Source organism: Puntigrus tetrazona, chromosome 14, assembly GCF_018831695.1.
Source record: "Puntigrus tetrazona isolate hp1 chromosome 14, ASM1883169v1, whole genome shotgun sequence".
In the NCBI taxonomy this organism is placed as follows: domain Eukaryota; kingdom Metazoa; phylum Chordata; class Actinopteri; order Cypriniformes; family Cyprinidae; genus Puntigrus; species Puntigrus tetrazona.
The window spans coordinates 19,986,229-20,001,228 of NC_056712.1; the positions used below are offsets into that span (position 1 = coordinate 19,986,229).

Sequence of the window (15,000 nt, forward strand, 5' to 3'; positions counted from 1 at the left end):
TTCAACTAATATACTAAATTCTTAAATTGTTATTTAGTATAGTTTAAATACTATTATGTTAGTTTTGCGTTTTTGTGTGCTTTTGTCAATTTTGATTTTTATTACTTTGCTTTTATTTTCTTGAAGCAATTTATTTTTAGTTTATTTTCAGCTTGTCTGAGTGGTTCCCTGAAATTCTTATTTCAACTAATAGCTCAATTACAAAATATTTGTATGACTGAAGCATAAATCAACTGAATTAAAGCCCACCTCTGGGATCGGTGGTCCCACACACACATCCATAAGCCACGTTACACACAAAGCTGTATCGGTTGGCGGACTGTCATTGAGGATCTTCCCCACCATAGGTGGTTGAGGAGTTGTGTCACGGTAGTTCGCGATGGCGATCGATCATGAACATCTGATCCCACAGCATGTTAGGAGTCTGATGGAGTCGATGTTATAGTAGATAGTTCTTCACCTTTGAGCAAAACTCGCTGGGAGTTAACACAAACCAGACACCATTAGGGTAGGAATATGAGAGAACACTTAAAAAGAAAGAATGGATGATTGCTCTCACCTGAAAATCTCTCCCAAACTTGCTCTTCAGGTGACTGCAGGAGTATAGAGTCGTAGAGATAGGCCAGGATGCAGCGTTCAGCTGAGGAACAGTCTCTGCAGGATTCCGCCAGACTTGATACAATCCACTCAGCCTGCCGGAAAAGATGCCATATATTCAGTACTGTCCAAATAGCTTAAGGATAAGAATAAGTTGACACCAGAATAAAATATGTAGTTTAAAAAGTAGAGATATAGATATATATATATATATATATATATATCATAGTCCAACGATTGAAGGTCCAAATCAATGCAGCTCGAAGACAATCCTACCAAAACTATTGGGCGTTTTCCTTAAAAAAAAAAAAAGAAAAAAAAGAAAAGAAATAACAATAAATATAAATAAATAAAAATAATAATAAAAAGTGTGTGAGTGTGTATTATTATGTGTATTATATATATATATATATATATATATATATATATATATATATATATATATATATATATATATATATATATATATATATATATATATATATAAAATTTTTTTATGTATTTATTTATTTATGGAGGTGGGTTTTTGTTTTTTTTTTTTTAAAGGAAAGCGTCAATATAAGCTAGGTGTCTTTCAAGTTGCATTGATTGCAGTTTGGACCTTAAAATGGGTGAACAATAGAGGTCAACTATAATGTAATGTTTTCCATAAATTTAATTTCTTTGTGACAGAAAAGAAGACATGAAACATCTCGGGCGACACTGGATTAAATGACAACGATGTTATTTTTGCATATGAACCTTCGCATACACTCAAAAAATCGCATACAGCAATATGCGCCGAGTGAGACATGATTAAGGCGTACCCATCGAAGACCTGTGCAGTCTGGTCAGGGTTGAGGATGAGGCAGGAATGATATCTCCATAAGCCTTGGCCACAATACAGACAGAGACCTGTAGTGTAGCTGCCACGCCAGGTTGGAGGACTTCAGCAGGAGTTCTGCTTCCACCAGACTCAGCGCTCATTCCAGCAGCTGGAGTAACACATAGCCCGGCAATAATACTTAAGCATACGTATTAAACAGGGCTAAACATCACGACCACCAAAAGGCCAGCAGCAACAATGGAGAAATCATTAAATACTCGCGTTACAGACTATTTGTTGCAACCCCAAGCAGAAAACAGTCATACCTGTATAGCAAAGTCAATGAGGCCACTTATATTGGCGGAGAATGCTCCGCGAGGTCAAAGGTGAACTGGATGTATTGGACCAGTGGGAGGTACAGGACATCCCTAAGGCAAAGCTGGTGATCTGTTCCATAACATTCCTGGACACCTGCGATAATCCAGACAATACGGTGTACCCATCTAGTATAATGAGGTTTCCAGGCGGCGTGATTCACAGCGAATTTTAAATCAAAAGGCTTGAATGCAGTAAACAAGCGCTGCCCAGGTTTACAGAGCCAGTCACGGAAAAAACATGCATGCATGCCGGGCTGGGCACCAGTTATATCCAGCTGGAGGAGATCAAACGCGCCTGGCGATTTTAAGATGTTCTCGGTCGAATGACTTCGACGTCTGTTTGTATGATCCAGTTATTTCGATTATGATTCAGTGCCATCGCTAACCATTTACAAGAAGGCAAATTACATGATGCCTAATATTTTAAGATGGTTTTAGAATTCAACACCAGTGTGCTTCAGGCTTGATTGTGGTTTATGTAATATTGACAAACTCACTGCCATACAGACCTGTAAAAACACAGAAAATTCCACATCTTCCACATTGTTTATCTCAAATTTTGCTGGCAAACACAGTAATTTGAATAGGAATCTCTGAGATTGGGATGTTTCATGCGAGGACAAATGTTTCCTATGCAGATGAAAAGAAGACTAATTGGACCTTCCGGCCGATTGTATCTTTACACATTTAACTATCCTTTGACATTTTAATTAATACACGCGCACCTATTTTGTTTTACAGTCTTGAGTTTGATCTTTCTGCCACATAATTTATATTATTTACGTCACTGCATAGATATGCCGTTTAATTATGTTCTTTATAAAGATACTCCTCATCTAATGGCTTGGACATGGGTCTTTATTGGAAAATAGTCATCTTAAAATGTGTTATCAACATTGGTAGAAAGCACGATTTGGAAATTTGGATGTGCCTGCGTATTTCCCAAATCATACAAGATTCTATTAGTTTCAGTAGATCTGTGAAGAGCAACTTCTTTGTGAGCATTGCTTCGCCCATTACCACACTTTACGATAACAGTCCTCTACTTTTACCAATGTGACCGGCTGCACATCTAGAGTCAGAGAGCGGGTGGAAAAAAGAGGAAGCTGCTTTTGGTACCAATAAATATTATTATTGCCGCAGTATATCACAGTTGAGTCTTTTGAAATATAGGCCTTCTCCAGCTGCTGAGAGTGAGATCAATGCGCCTCCGCTACCATGCTGAGACCCTTCTGTTTAAGCAAAAGACACAAAATTAGAGGAAAACAAACAACAACAACAGGACACAGCAGTTCATTGATGAACATCAGACCCAGGCCTGACAGGTGAAGCCTGGTGCTGGTCAAAAGTGTGACAGGTGCTGAAATTTGAAGAAATATCAACTACAGCCGTGGGAAAGCCTCCAGGTTTACTCCTCTTCCTCTTCTGACCTTCCTCGCCTCCTGGGCAAAAGGAAACAAGAGACAAAAATCAATGGCAGCACAAATGAGAGAGGCGAAGGCCCTTACAGGATTTCAATAAGATGAAACACAGAAATCACTATTAAAGCATAAAAAGGTGCCGCCATCTAAACGCTCTTTGATTAAAAAAAGATCCCAAGATGGGTGACTTCACAAAAGAGCTATCAGAGAGGCGGACGGGTCAGTGTTGTTAGCCGAGTAGCGAAAATAGTAAAGAGCAGTGGGTTGAGCGGTTTAATATCAGGACCAAGGCAGGTGCTGGGAAATAATGGGATATTTCAATTACCTCCATTAAAAAAAAAAATTAAAAAAGCAAGCTCAGGGCAGCACTTTGGGACCAGAAGTCTGCAACTAAGCTTAGATATAATGAGACCATGATTGCCATTAGCATTGAAATGGGGCTGCAGCTATGAATATTCAATGACAACAGAGGAGTTCGAGCGCTATGAAAGACTGTGTCAATAATGGAGGAGAAAAGACTAATGAAATTGAGCATTAATGATGAGGCTTGGTCTCTATTTGGCCCTCAAGGAGAGACATGATCCTAAATGTGTCACTTAGTGCTGGAAGGATGAAGAAGATAAAGCACAGGCCCCACGCAAGAACAACAAGACCGGTGTTACATACCGCAGCAATAAAGATAATAGTTTGGTTGCTAAAAAAAACTTCCACTCCAGGGGATTTTGCAATCCTTTGAATTTATACAAAATCAACTGAAGTCTACATGCTACGGTGTAATTATTTTTGTTATATTTTGTATACAGTAAGTCAGAAAATCATGTATTGTTTTTATAGGATTCCTGAGATAATAAAACGTTACAATAAAAAGAGCATTTATAGTCAACAGAAATCTTTTCCAACAATATACACGCCCATTCAAAACTTTGGGATCAGTAAAAAATTTCTTTTATTAGAAAGAAATTAAACTTTTGAAACTAGGATATGTAGAAAAGCGATAAGGCGTGATGGCAAGATATATATATATATATATATAACATATATATATATATATATATATATATAAATATAAATATAAAAAACATTTACCTTTGCATTAATCTGTCCCTATGATTATTTAACACCACTCAGACAACCACTATTTGTACGAGTATAGATAAAGTGGGAAAAATAAAAGTGCTTGGAGAGTCAGATTTGACTGATCACAGGTCGTGTTCATTGGCGGCACCTGTCTCTGCTGTACTCTTGCAGGTTGAGGACCTTCAGGATGTCTTTGGTGATCTTCTTGATGGCGTGTGGAAACTGCATCTCTTTGTTTGCCAACCCCGTGAGAACCACCAGGCAGCTGGTTACACTCGTGACTCGCGCTCTCCTCCTGAACAACCAGTTCCAGGCCCAGTATGAGTCACATACACTTTCATTCAAAACCTTGTGATTGGTAAGGTGTTTATAGGAAGAGGGGGTCTGATACCGACAGATTTACTCTGGATTCATCTACACTGTTAAAGAAGGCTGGACTCTCATGCTAAACATGGTCCAACGTTTTAAGAAACTTTTCTGTATGTATGGAGTAATTCTAGTGACAAATACTGCATGAGCATGGCCCTTATAGAAACCAGAGTGATTATTGTAGCCTATTGATATGCAGTTATTTTGAACATACAAAAATTTTTACTTTATATAATAAATAAACTTGAATAGCTTGGAAATAGAAAAGCACTTAACATGAATTTTCTTTATCAATTTAGCAAAAACCCATTGCTGCCCCCCAAGCTGATTGATATTAAATACAAGTTAAGTACAAGGCTGCAGTATTCTTGAAGTATACAGTATATTTTTGCCTCCGATCACAGCATAGTTAATGAACAACCTAGCTGTTAAAGAAGCTAATCTAAGACCACTTATTTTACATTTAGAATTACATATGGAACAATAATAAAAAATGGTTTTATTTTATTTATTTTAAATTTCACTGTAACAATATGAATACCATCAAACCGTATTTTAATGTTTTTTAAAATGTAATTTATTCTTGTGATCACAAGCTGCATCCTTACTCCAGTCTCCAGCATCCACATGCTCCTTAGAAATCATTCTAATGTGTTTTCTGCTCCGGAACCATTTAGTATTAATGTTTGAAAACAGTTTGTTTTTTTGTAGAAACCCTTTCCTGCACTTAAAGAAAAAGGCCCCTTTTTGTTTACTAGCACTGACATTTTACTTTAGGACCAATTATTATTGTTAACTTCGAGCAGCATTACTACTAGCATATTGGTGATTTATTAATACTTCTAAGCCCAGCACATTGGCAAAACTTATTCTGCATGACCATGACCACCGTCGCTTAATCAGTACCACCGAGGTATTACTAGGCTAGGTAGGAGTTGGGTGAATTGGTCTCCAAACTATAGTGTGACCCCTCGTTAACTCAACTATATCTATGCATTTTGTGAAAGCATCACTTCCCCACCTTGTATTCACCTGAGGAATGGGGAAGTGGGTAGCGTACTGTATGTAGCTTGAAGGGCTGCTCGTAAACCAGCCCCAGGAAAGGCGGGTCCATGCCCTTATCCTTGGCAGTATTTTTGCTCTCCTGCTCTGAGACAGGTTTCTCCGGTGAAGAGGCTTCCCTTTGACTCACCATGTGCATTGGAGGAGAAAACATCTGCTGAAGGTTTGAGCAGCCAAAACATATAGTCAGTGACTTGGTTAACAAGCATCAGGTACCAAACAGACAAGTGTAATTAGAAACTTGGTTGTCAACATAAATCAAAGTTAAGCGCTGGAGTTGTGATCTATCTCCATTGACTACGGACATACCAGTATCCTAAAAAAATAAAACAAATGGAATTAATAGCAATAAAGTCCAGCCAATCATTTCGAAGATTGTGGCGAAGGTGCTTGCCTCCATTTTAACGCTCATTTCACCATCCTGCTCACTTTGCGCTCGGATTACCATCCGAGGTTACCGTGGCTGGGAGAAGCGTGGCGAGGGCGGAGATGGGATGGGTCGGAGCCAGGTCACGCGAGTAAGGAGGTGCACATGTAGATTTTTTTGTGTGAGAAGGCGTCGTGGCGGATGAGCTCGCAAGAAGAGGAGGGCGAGATTGGAGGAGCTCTTTGGCTGCGCTCTGCGTTCCCGGTTTCAACCGAAGACACAAGAGGAGGGCAGAGTTTAGTTCATTTCAAGTAAAGTCAGCTTTATTGTCATTCTGCTACTCATTAATACTTGAACACATATTGGAATGAAATCGCAGAACCACAGTGCTTCATACCAGTTAACATGAACATAAACATGCAATAATGCAAGTATATGACAAAAACAATTGAGCTTCATAAGGCACAGTTAACCATCGGATTACTACATGCATACACTATAAATATTACAAGACGATTGATAAGCGCATATACAATAAACTGTACATGAAGTTGTACAAAAGAGATATTTGAAATTTCATTTAAAATGAGTATCCATCTCTAAAGTGGTTAATGGAAGGACACTTAATTATGACTGTCAAAACTATTAATCGCATCCAATATAAATGTTTGTGTTTTACTCAGTATGTGTGTAATTGTGTATTTTTATGCATATAATATATGCATTTGCTATATATTAAACAAATATGTATATGTTTGTGTGTGTGTATGTTACATAATGTGTAATATTCATCTATACATATTCATACAGCATGCACCAGTGTAAAACAGTAGGAAAGTAATTTTTATTTTGGATCCAATTAATCATCCTCTCGTTTTAATCCCATATCAGTGAAAGTAAACATAATTCTGCATAGCGCTAATGGTACTCATTTTCAATACATCTTTGTAAGTAATAATTTAAAATTTCTTAAAGAAGTGAACGTGATTCACACAGTTGCATAAACTGTTTTGTCTAGCTTTATTAAATAAATAAATGCAAAAACAACAAATTAATAATATTTACTTAAGTCTAAACATGTCTTAAATATACCATCAAAGCAATATTTAACTTAAAATGAATAAGTTAGAAAAAAAATTATTTTTAAATACATTTTGAGACCCCTTCTTGAATCAGGCATGTATTTTTTTACTGTAAAGTAAAAGCAGCCTTAGCGGCGTTCACAGTGGCTTATTTTGTGCACTCAAGTTCGTCATTTCAAGTGTAGCCCCACAGTTTGCGTTTTTTCAGACGCATCCGCGCAGCGTAGAGATAAAAGCATTTCAACTTTTCAGAACGCAGCTAGCGCACCGCGGGTCACGGACAAGAAGCAATCAATCAGCGTCATCCGTTCCCGTAACAACATTAAACGTTCAAGCAAAATAAAGCAACGGTTGGTAAAAGCTGTACAGGGATAGTCATTTTAAAGCAAATTTAGTTTAAAATGTGGACTCACTGAGCACAGGAGCTTGTGTGTCAGGAACTGAAGCAGGGCGTCCTGGAAAACGGGCAGAGTGGCAGCAGACAGAGACCCTGAGGACACAGAGCCCTTCTCATCCACGACCTCCGACTCTCCACACCGCTGAAAACACACAGGGAACACAGCGCTGTGAAAACCGTCCGAGCAGCATCGAGGCTAAAGATAAACACAAGAGCCCAGCGGCACCTCTGCCTCGATCTCCGTCTGCCTCTTCTCCAGGAGTTTGGCCACCACCATGGCTCTGTGCGGCCCTGACCTTTTACAGGAAACAGCCCACTCACACAGCAGGGTCACCACCGCGTCGTCGTCTGGACTCATCTAGAGTTATCGGCGCAGTACACAGCAAACATCAGATCCAGCTAAAACAGCTCAGCATAAGCGGTACTGCGTAGTTATTACAGTAACTACACTGTCATTACCATAATGCTGTCAAGCTCCTGAGCGTCAAATAGGTTTATTCAAATATTATCATCATTTAAAATAACTTTTCTATTTGAATTTATAATCAAAGTTGAAGTATTTGAGTCTTGAGTGTCACAGAAATAATTTTATCATATGATTTGCTGCTTTAAAAAAACAAAGCAATAATAATTAATATTATTATCAAATTATGAAATAGAAATCTTATGCAACATGAATGTCTTTACTGTCACTTCTGATCAATTTAATTTTACATCTTATTTTTAATAAAAAAAAAAAAAATTCTTATAGTGCCCAAAAATCAGCAAAACCCCATGACGACAAATTAAAAGCACAGCTGTATGTACCTCGTGTCCGTCTTTGCTCTGTCCTGAGCCAAAAATCCGGTTATAGAGAGAATCCAGGAATTGCTGAAGTCAGACTTCTCAAAGCTGTGGTTATCCAAAACCTCCAACGTATGCAGAACCGGCTGATGGTGAAACCTACCGAACACACGGCTCATACATTACACAGGCTTAACCAGGAGAAAACAAGTCCGCCCATAATGAGCAGGGCTGCACGATTAAAGAAAAGAAATCATAAATCTTTAGTTTCAAGCATGTTTACATAAATAACCATAAATAGTGTAAAATAATCCTTTGATTATTAACAAAAAAGTGCATTCTTTAATTAGAAAATAAAATCCACCTTTAACAATTTAGCTTTTATATGAAAAATTATAATACTAATGGATATATATATATATATATATATATATATATATACACACATACATACATACATATACACACACAAATATATATATATAAAAAAATGTTTATATATATATTAAAAAAATTATATATATATATATATATATATATATATATATATATATATATATATATATATATATATATATATATATATATTTTTTTTTTTTTTTTTTTTTTTTTTTTTGGCCTTGTAGTTAAGGTCATTTCATAATCAAGGTAAAGTGTTTAGTTAATCAACTGATTTTTAGGTTTCTCATTCATGCCCACCTGCTGTCGTCTCCTGACACTTATCGAAAGACCAGCGAAACTCAACCCTGCCCTCTCTCTTTGATCTGATCTTCAATCTCCCCTCACCTTGGCACGGACCTAAGAAACATCATTCTTTTAGATGAAGTGCTGAGATCAGATGAAGCGCCGGCCCGATCAGATCCACGTAAAATCATGAAGCCAGACCTGCTGGTTAAAGCTGCTGTTGCCCCGGCATGCAGAGCAGGTTGGAGGCGCGATTGGCAAGAGGTCAATGGCGAGCGGTCTTATTACGGCTATCTGTCAGAGAGTAGTGCCAGACCAGGCGCTGGGACAACACAACACAATACTCTACAGAGGACAAACAGAATAAAACCAGTGTCAAGAGAAACTCAAAGACTGGGATCAGAGTAACACACAATGCGACTAGAAACTAGAAATATATATATATATATGCCATTACCTGCAGCATGCAGCTGAGTCCGAACACCACAGGCCTGTGCTGAGGGCAGATGTAGAAGTCTGTGAAGGGGGTTTGGGGCTGGTTGCCCCCTGCAGGCTGGGAGGTCGGGGTCGGAGGGAGAGCGTTTCCTTGCTGTGCTGAAATGCTGTGGGCCGGGTGTCCGCCTGGGCCCGGTCCGAGACTGCCATCGCTCAGCAGCAAATTGAGTCGGCGTGTGCAGAAATACGCCAGCCGTCTAGATAAGTAGGCCGACTGCACAAACTCTCCCGAGTACTGAATAAAATAAAGATGATCACAACCCATCCTGAGAACAACTAAACACTAAACAATTTTGCAATGTGTACATTTAGTCGCAATTTGTCATCTATGTAAGCAGGGGAGCCCCGCAGAGCTAACGGACCTGTAACAGGAGCGGCAGCAGGAACCTCAGAAGCTCGTCCTCTCCGGGTCTGATCTTCTCGAAGCACTCCAGCACCCAGGTGAGGAACTCGTGTCTGTCTAACATGCCGTCCTGTTACACATACGCACAATAAACAATCCCGCCGGACGCACAAAAACACTTCCCTTTTCACAGGTGACTAATAAATGGTATCATTTTGGGAGAAAGATATACTAAAAACTAATTCTCTGGCTCAAATCCTTGGGATTCCCTTTTGAACTGTGTTAAAGGCCTACCTTTTTAATTGTTTAGGCCGTTTACTTATATAGTTGTTCATTATATGTATTTTATTAGACATGTAATTATTTCTTTTATTGCTGATTAGTCGCCATTTTTGTTTACATAATACAAGCATTATTACGCATTATTATATATATATATATATATATATATATATATACACATATACATACACATATACACATACACATATACACATATACACATACACATATATATATACACATATACACATATATATATACACATATACACATATACACATATATACATATATATATATACACATACACATACACACGTATGCATACACATATACATACGGCTTTGGGTATATAAATGATGAAATTCTCTTTTTTGTGTGCGCCGCCCCTTTAAAAAAAACGTAACCTTTGTGGGACAGGACAACGACTCCGCATCACACACCTGAAACATGAACATGGCCAGCTTCTCGTTGTACTCCCACTGTTTCATGGCAGTTTCCACCTCAGCAGGAGGAGCAGGCAGAGGAGAGCCACAGCCCTGGCTGGGAGACTGTCTGTAAAACTCTGCCACCTTCTGCAGCTGCTCCCACAGGTACTTCGTAATTATCTGAGTCCATTCTGCAGAAGCCAGAAAAAAGCAGCGAGGCATTGCAGCGCAAAACCCAATTACACAGCGCAACAACAGAGGACGCTTTACACGGCGTGGCATGTTCAAAACGATACGAGAATATAGAGCTGCCACACTAACCTATGCAGGGGTCAATGACGTGCCTCTTCTTCACCTTGGTTTCGGTTATGGCGGCGTGATACGCACATGTCATTTTAATCATCCAAGCGGATCGCATCACCGCACGGAGTATGCCAGCCAGGTAGCCGAACACTTCCTCTTTCTTGCTGAAGATAGGAACCTAGCGCACACACAGAGCAATCAGTCTGATGCAAAAGCTAAGATAAAAAATATGAAACATGGGTCGCGTGCGCCGTCAAAAGCCAACCTTTTTGGCGAGCTGGGTTAAGGGTTTGGTCCCGGCCAAGTCCGTGAACCAGTTGTTGATGGAGCTCTGCGAGCGGGCCGTGACGAGCCAGAAGTTGTCCTTCTGATTGACCTGCGGCTTCCTCTTGCCGGTGTCTGGAAACGTGTTGCAGCGCAACTTCTCCGCGATGATGCTGCTGAAGTTTGAGCTGATCTGGAAAGCAGAAGGCAAGGGTTTCGACGCTGCGCCAGCTTCCTTGTTCATTTTCGTAGCTAGTAACGAGCGAGACGGCTTAAAAAAGCGCAACTTATATTTGTACACTCGCATGCTTTTTTTTGGAAATAGAATCATTCTCCAACTCCCCCGGAGTCGATAAGTTGAGTTTTACCGCTTTTGAATCCAATCAGCCGATCTCAGGGTCTGACGATAACACTTTTAACGTCGCTTAGCGCGGATCGTTGAATCCGATTACACCAGTAATAATCACAGCGGGTGCACTGATATCACGCAGCGTCTGTGGAAAACAGTCCCCAGCGTGCAAGACACTTCTTTTAAGATTGATTTAGATTTGATTTATCGGTTTAAAATGGGATTCAGGGTTGACTTTGCCTTAAAGAGCTTCATTTGATATTAAGAGCGTGTAGTTTATTTCACACGCATTTATTAATTAGTTCATTATCATATCATTTTATAATCACAACCGCACGCTCGTTTCACTACTTAGCCATTGAGATTATTTTCAGTTTGTTGTTTTTCAGATAAAAAGCGGCCGTTTTCCATTGCTTCTGTTAGGGGTCTGACGGCGCTCGTTGGGTTTGTGCGGGTCAGATGATGTCCGAGCGCCGAAAGACATGACCCCGGACCCCGGGGACCGTTTTTTGAAACTGAGATTTATGACAATATCTGGCTGAGATACCAGAAATCAGAGGGTGCAAAAAAACGAAACATTGAGAATATCGCCTTCGAAGTTGTCCAAATGAAGCTTTAAGCAATGCACATTACTAATCAAAAGTTACATTTGGATATATTTACAGTAGGACGTTCGCAAAACACTTCCACGGTACATGATCTTTACTTAATAACCTAATGATTTTTGGACTAAAAGAAAAATGTGTAATTTTGACCCGTACGGTATAGTTATGCTAAATGCTACTTGAGACTGGTTTTGTGCTCCAGGCAGGGTCACGAATAAGAAACTCTGCTAATTTATTTGCCGTCATTACATTAATCGCCAGCTTTTGCCATCCTCTGGCTTTAGCAGACAACTTAAAAAACATCCGAGGGAGTTGTAAAGCACTTTTCAATAAATGCGATATTGAATATTGATACGAGGCCATTTGCTTGTTCCTTGGGACGACCAGACACCACCGTTTCCGCCAATTCGTAAAAGAACGAGGATTTGAGTGATAAAACGCATGCACGCAGATAACCTCTGCGCTGATAATCTTACCTTTGAAGGGTTGAAATTGACATTTTTAGCACTGCCATGCTCATCGCCTGAAACTGCCGGCTGGTTGTTAAATCCTTGCTTGACGTTCAACGCCGTCAACTCATCCTAACCGCGAGAGAGAGAGACAATTCGAGTTATGAAACAACTCAGGCGTGCGCATCCCGTCCTCATCACACCGTGATGGAGAGTTAATCAAATGCCAGAGATTTAATCACTCAGTCAACTCTCAATGCACGAAACAAACAGAATTCAGAAAAAGCTGCAGGAACCGTGATAAGATTACAACCAATGCTCCAAAATGCGACTTAACGTGCACTTTATAAAATAAAACAGATATTTAAATACACTTTCATATGGATCTGCTGACAAGTGAGACTGTGTCTGGCTAAACAGCCCCTAAAGGCATTTTAGTCATCACAGGCACGTACACAGTTATTTTTTCCTGTGCATGAAGAGATCATTACCGTACGAAATACTTTACGAACCCGTGTTGCTAGGAAATGTTACCTAGCTGGGTTTTAAAACGCATCCATCAGAAACAAATCAATTCATAAGGAGTTGTCAACAAACATACACATCCTCGCAGTACTAGCGGGCCAATGGGTTTGTTTACGTCTTTCGTATTTATTTGCAAGCAACGCGGCTTTATTTCTTTCTTAAAATACATAAAATTATGATTAATAGCGGTCGTAGGTTTTATACGAGGCCCTTTTAAATGGCACTGTAACGACGAAAGGGCTTTAAATAAAAAGCACGGTAAATACAGATTCTCGACTCGTTTTTAACGCTGGATTTTACAAATAAAACGACCGTTTCCACTCTTTAACCGTCTGCGATAACAACCGCAGATTGAGAGCGAAATCATCTGAGGCATAAATGTTGTTTTTCTGCGGAGCTAACGAAGCCGTTGGTTTCATTGTTATTGGCCGTTAGCTGACGGCGGGGCCTGATCTCGACAGCCCCGAAAAACACACTTTAATTCGCTATTTAAATATTAAATGTCGCTACAGAGGAAGAGAGAAAGTCGCCTAACCTCCTTTTGCTTCGGGTCCTGCGGGTAGACGTCCGGAGGACCGAGTCTGGGCCGTTTAAGAGGCCTGTGTTCGTAGCTCAGAATGCCGAAGGCAGCCATCATCCCCGCGGCATGTCAGCCGGTGTGTGGCCGATTCTGAGCGCTGCTTCTGCGGCTGGAGCTTCGCTGCTTCACCCGCTGCTTCCGCTCCGACGAGAATGATGGGTAAACACGAGACAACATAAAAGTCCTTCCAGTACAGTAAAAAAACGGAGGCTTTTTTTGAGTTTGTCTTTTTTTATTGCAATCTTTAGAACAACGACATACGAGGACAATAACACAAATGAAAGAGACAAACAAAAATAATAATGAAATTCACATCCATAGATTTAGACTTTAAAATAGTTCGCCTACATTTTTAAATAATTTCTCTTAAAAAAAATAATATATATAATAATATAATATATATATATATATATATATATATATATATATATATATATATATATATATATATATATATATATATATATATATATATATAATTTAATAAAATAATAATTTATGTATATCAATTTGTAAACTCTATGGGTCTTGCTTCCGGTCTCATTTGCTTCCAGTAATTTTTAGCTGTACAAAACCGCTCATTTTGCTGCTTGATATTGCACATTTGTGTATCCTATCATATTATTTTAGTGTATTATCTTAAACGCGAACACACTGGTTTCTAGCCCAAACGGGTTTACCGTTTACTGCACGTCGTTCGTTACTCGTTTCATTACTGCGGCCAAGGAAACGGAAGTTCCGTTACGTTCGCGTTTATGAAAAAGGTGATACAGGTAGCGATTTTAAAACGAGTAAAATTTGTCTTTATGTCACGGTCAAATTACATTTGTGAATTAAGAATTTCCGCAGTATGCATATTTTTCCATCAATTCAAATCAAAGTCAAATCACACCAAAATCATTTGGTCTATATATGTGGATAAATATGATACATCTTAAATAATACAAAATTTTATTTGTGATAGAAACATCTCTGGAGCTCTCAAAGGTCTCTTTCCGGTTGGCATCTTGAAACTGTGATCTCCAAAACACATTGGATAAAGGAAAAGTGCTTTTAATGAACGATCGTATTGGCGAATTAAAAATGCTTTTGAAGTTTACTGTTCAGGATGATAAAAGTCTTAAGTGTGTGCCGAAGATTATGAGCATGTATTATTCACAGGACGTTTATATAGGTCTTAAAAGGTAAAATGACCACACGGAAATGGAAACGGTCAAAAGCTATTAAAACACACACACGTTGGGTTTCCATGTTTCCCCAAAAAGTGTTTAATCTTGTTATTATACATTTCTATTACTATATTCTCCAGTTTAATATTGTTCAGTGCTTTGACACAGTCTGTACTGTTAAAAGCTCT

At 39.0% G+C, this 15,000-nt stretch overlaps 2 protein-coding genes across 2 annotated transcripts; both read right to left on the reverse strand.

Moving 5' to 3' along the window:
- Window positions 1–5,655: 5,655 nt before the first annotated feature.
- LOC122357529 (mediator of RNA polymerase II transcription subunit 12-like) lies at window positions 5,656–8,414 on the reverse strand. The gene is made up of 4 exons (XM_043256930.1): window positions 8,362–8,414; window positions 7,781–7,912; window positions 7,571–7,696; window positions 5,656–5,865 (listed from the first exon to the last, which is right to left on the reverse strand). Exons 2-4 carry the CDS (start codon window positions 7,910–7,912, stop codon window positions 5,656–5,658), a joined length of 468 nt encoding a protein of 155 aa, XP_043112865.1. The 5' UTR covers window positions 8,362–8,414.
- A 904-nt stretch (window positions 8,415–9,318) lies between these two features.
- LOC122357530 (mediator of RNA polymerase II transcription subunit 12-like) lies at window positions 9,319–13,794 on the reverse strand. The gene is made up of 8 exons (XM_043256931.1): window positions 13,599–13,794; window positions 12,566–12,670; window positions 11,137–11,328; window positions 10,890–11,049; window positions 10,584–10,759; window positions 9,879–9,989; window positions 9,479–9,751; window positions 9,319–9,366 (listed from the first exon to the last, which is right to left on the reverse strand). The coding sequence occupies exons 1-8, from the start codon at window positions 13,698–13,700 to the stop codon at window positions 9,319–9,321; spliced, it is 1,167 nt and encodes a 388-aa protein (XP_043112866.1). The 5' UTR covers window positions 13,701–13,794.
- Window positions 13,795–15,000: the final 1,206 nt, after the last annotated feature.

What these genes read in the sequence shown, in the direction of transcription:
- LOC122357529 (XM_043256930.1), bottom strand. Translation starts at nt 7,912, where the DNA reads ATGAGTCCAGACGACGACGCGGTGGTGACCCTGCTGTGTGAGTGGGCT. An exon ending in AGACGGAGATCGAGGCAGAG is followed by an intron (nt 7,697 to 7,780) that starts GTGCCGCTGGGC and finishes GTGTGTTTTCAG; the next exon opens with CGGTGTGGAGAGTCGGAGGT. An exon ending in CACACAAGCTCCTGTGCTCA is followed by an intron (nt 5,866 to 7,570) that starts GTGAGTCCACAT and finishes TCAAACCTTCAG; the next exon opens with CAGATGTTTTCTCCTCCAAT.
- LOC122357530 (XM_043256931.1), bottom strand. Translation starts at nt 13,700, where the DNA reads ATGATGGCTGCCTTCGGCATTCTGAGCTACGAACACAGGCCTCTTAAA. An exon ending in TCAATTTCAACCCTTCAAAG is followed by an intron (nt 11,329 to 12,565) that starts GTAAGATTATCA and finishes TCTGCTTTCCAG; the next exon opens with ATCAGCTCAAACTTCAGCAG. An exon ending in GACTCAGCTGCATGCTGCAG is followed by an intron (nt 9,367 to 9,478) that starts GTAATGGCATAT and finishes TGTCCTCTGTAG; the next exon opens with AGTATTGTGTTGTGTTGTCC.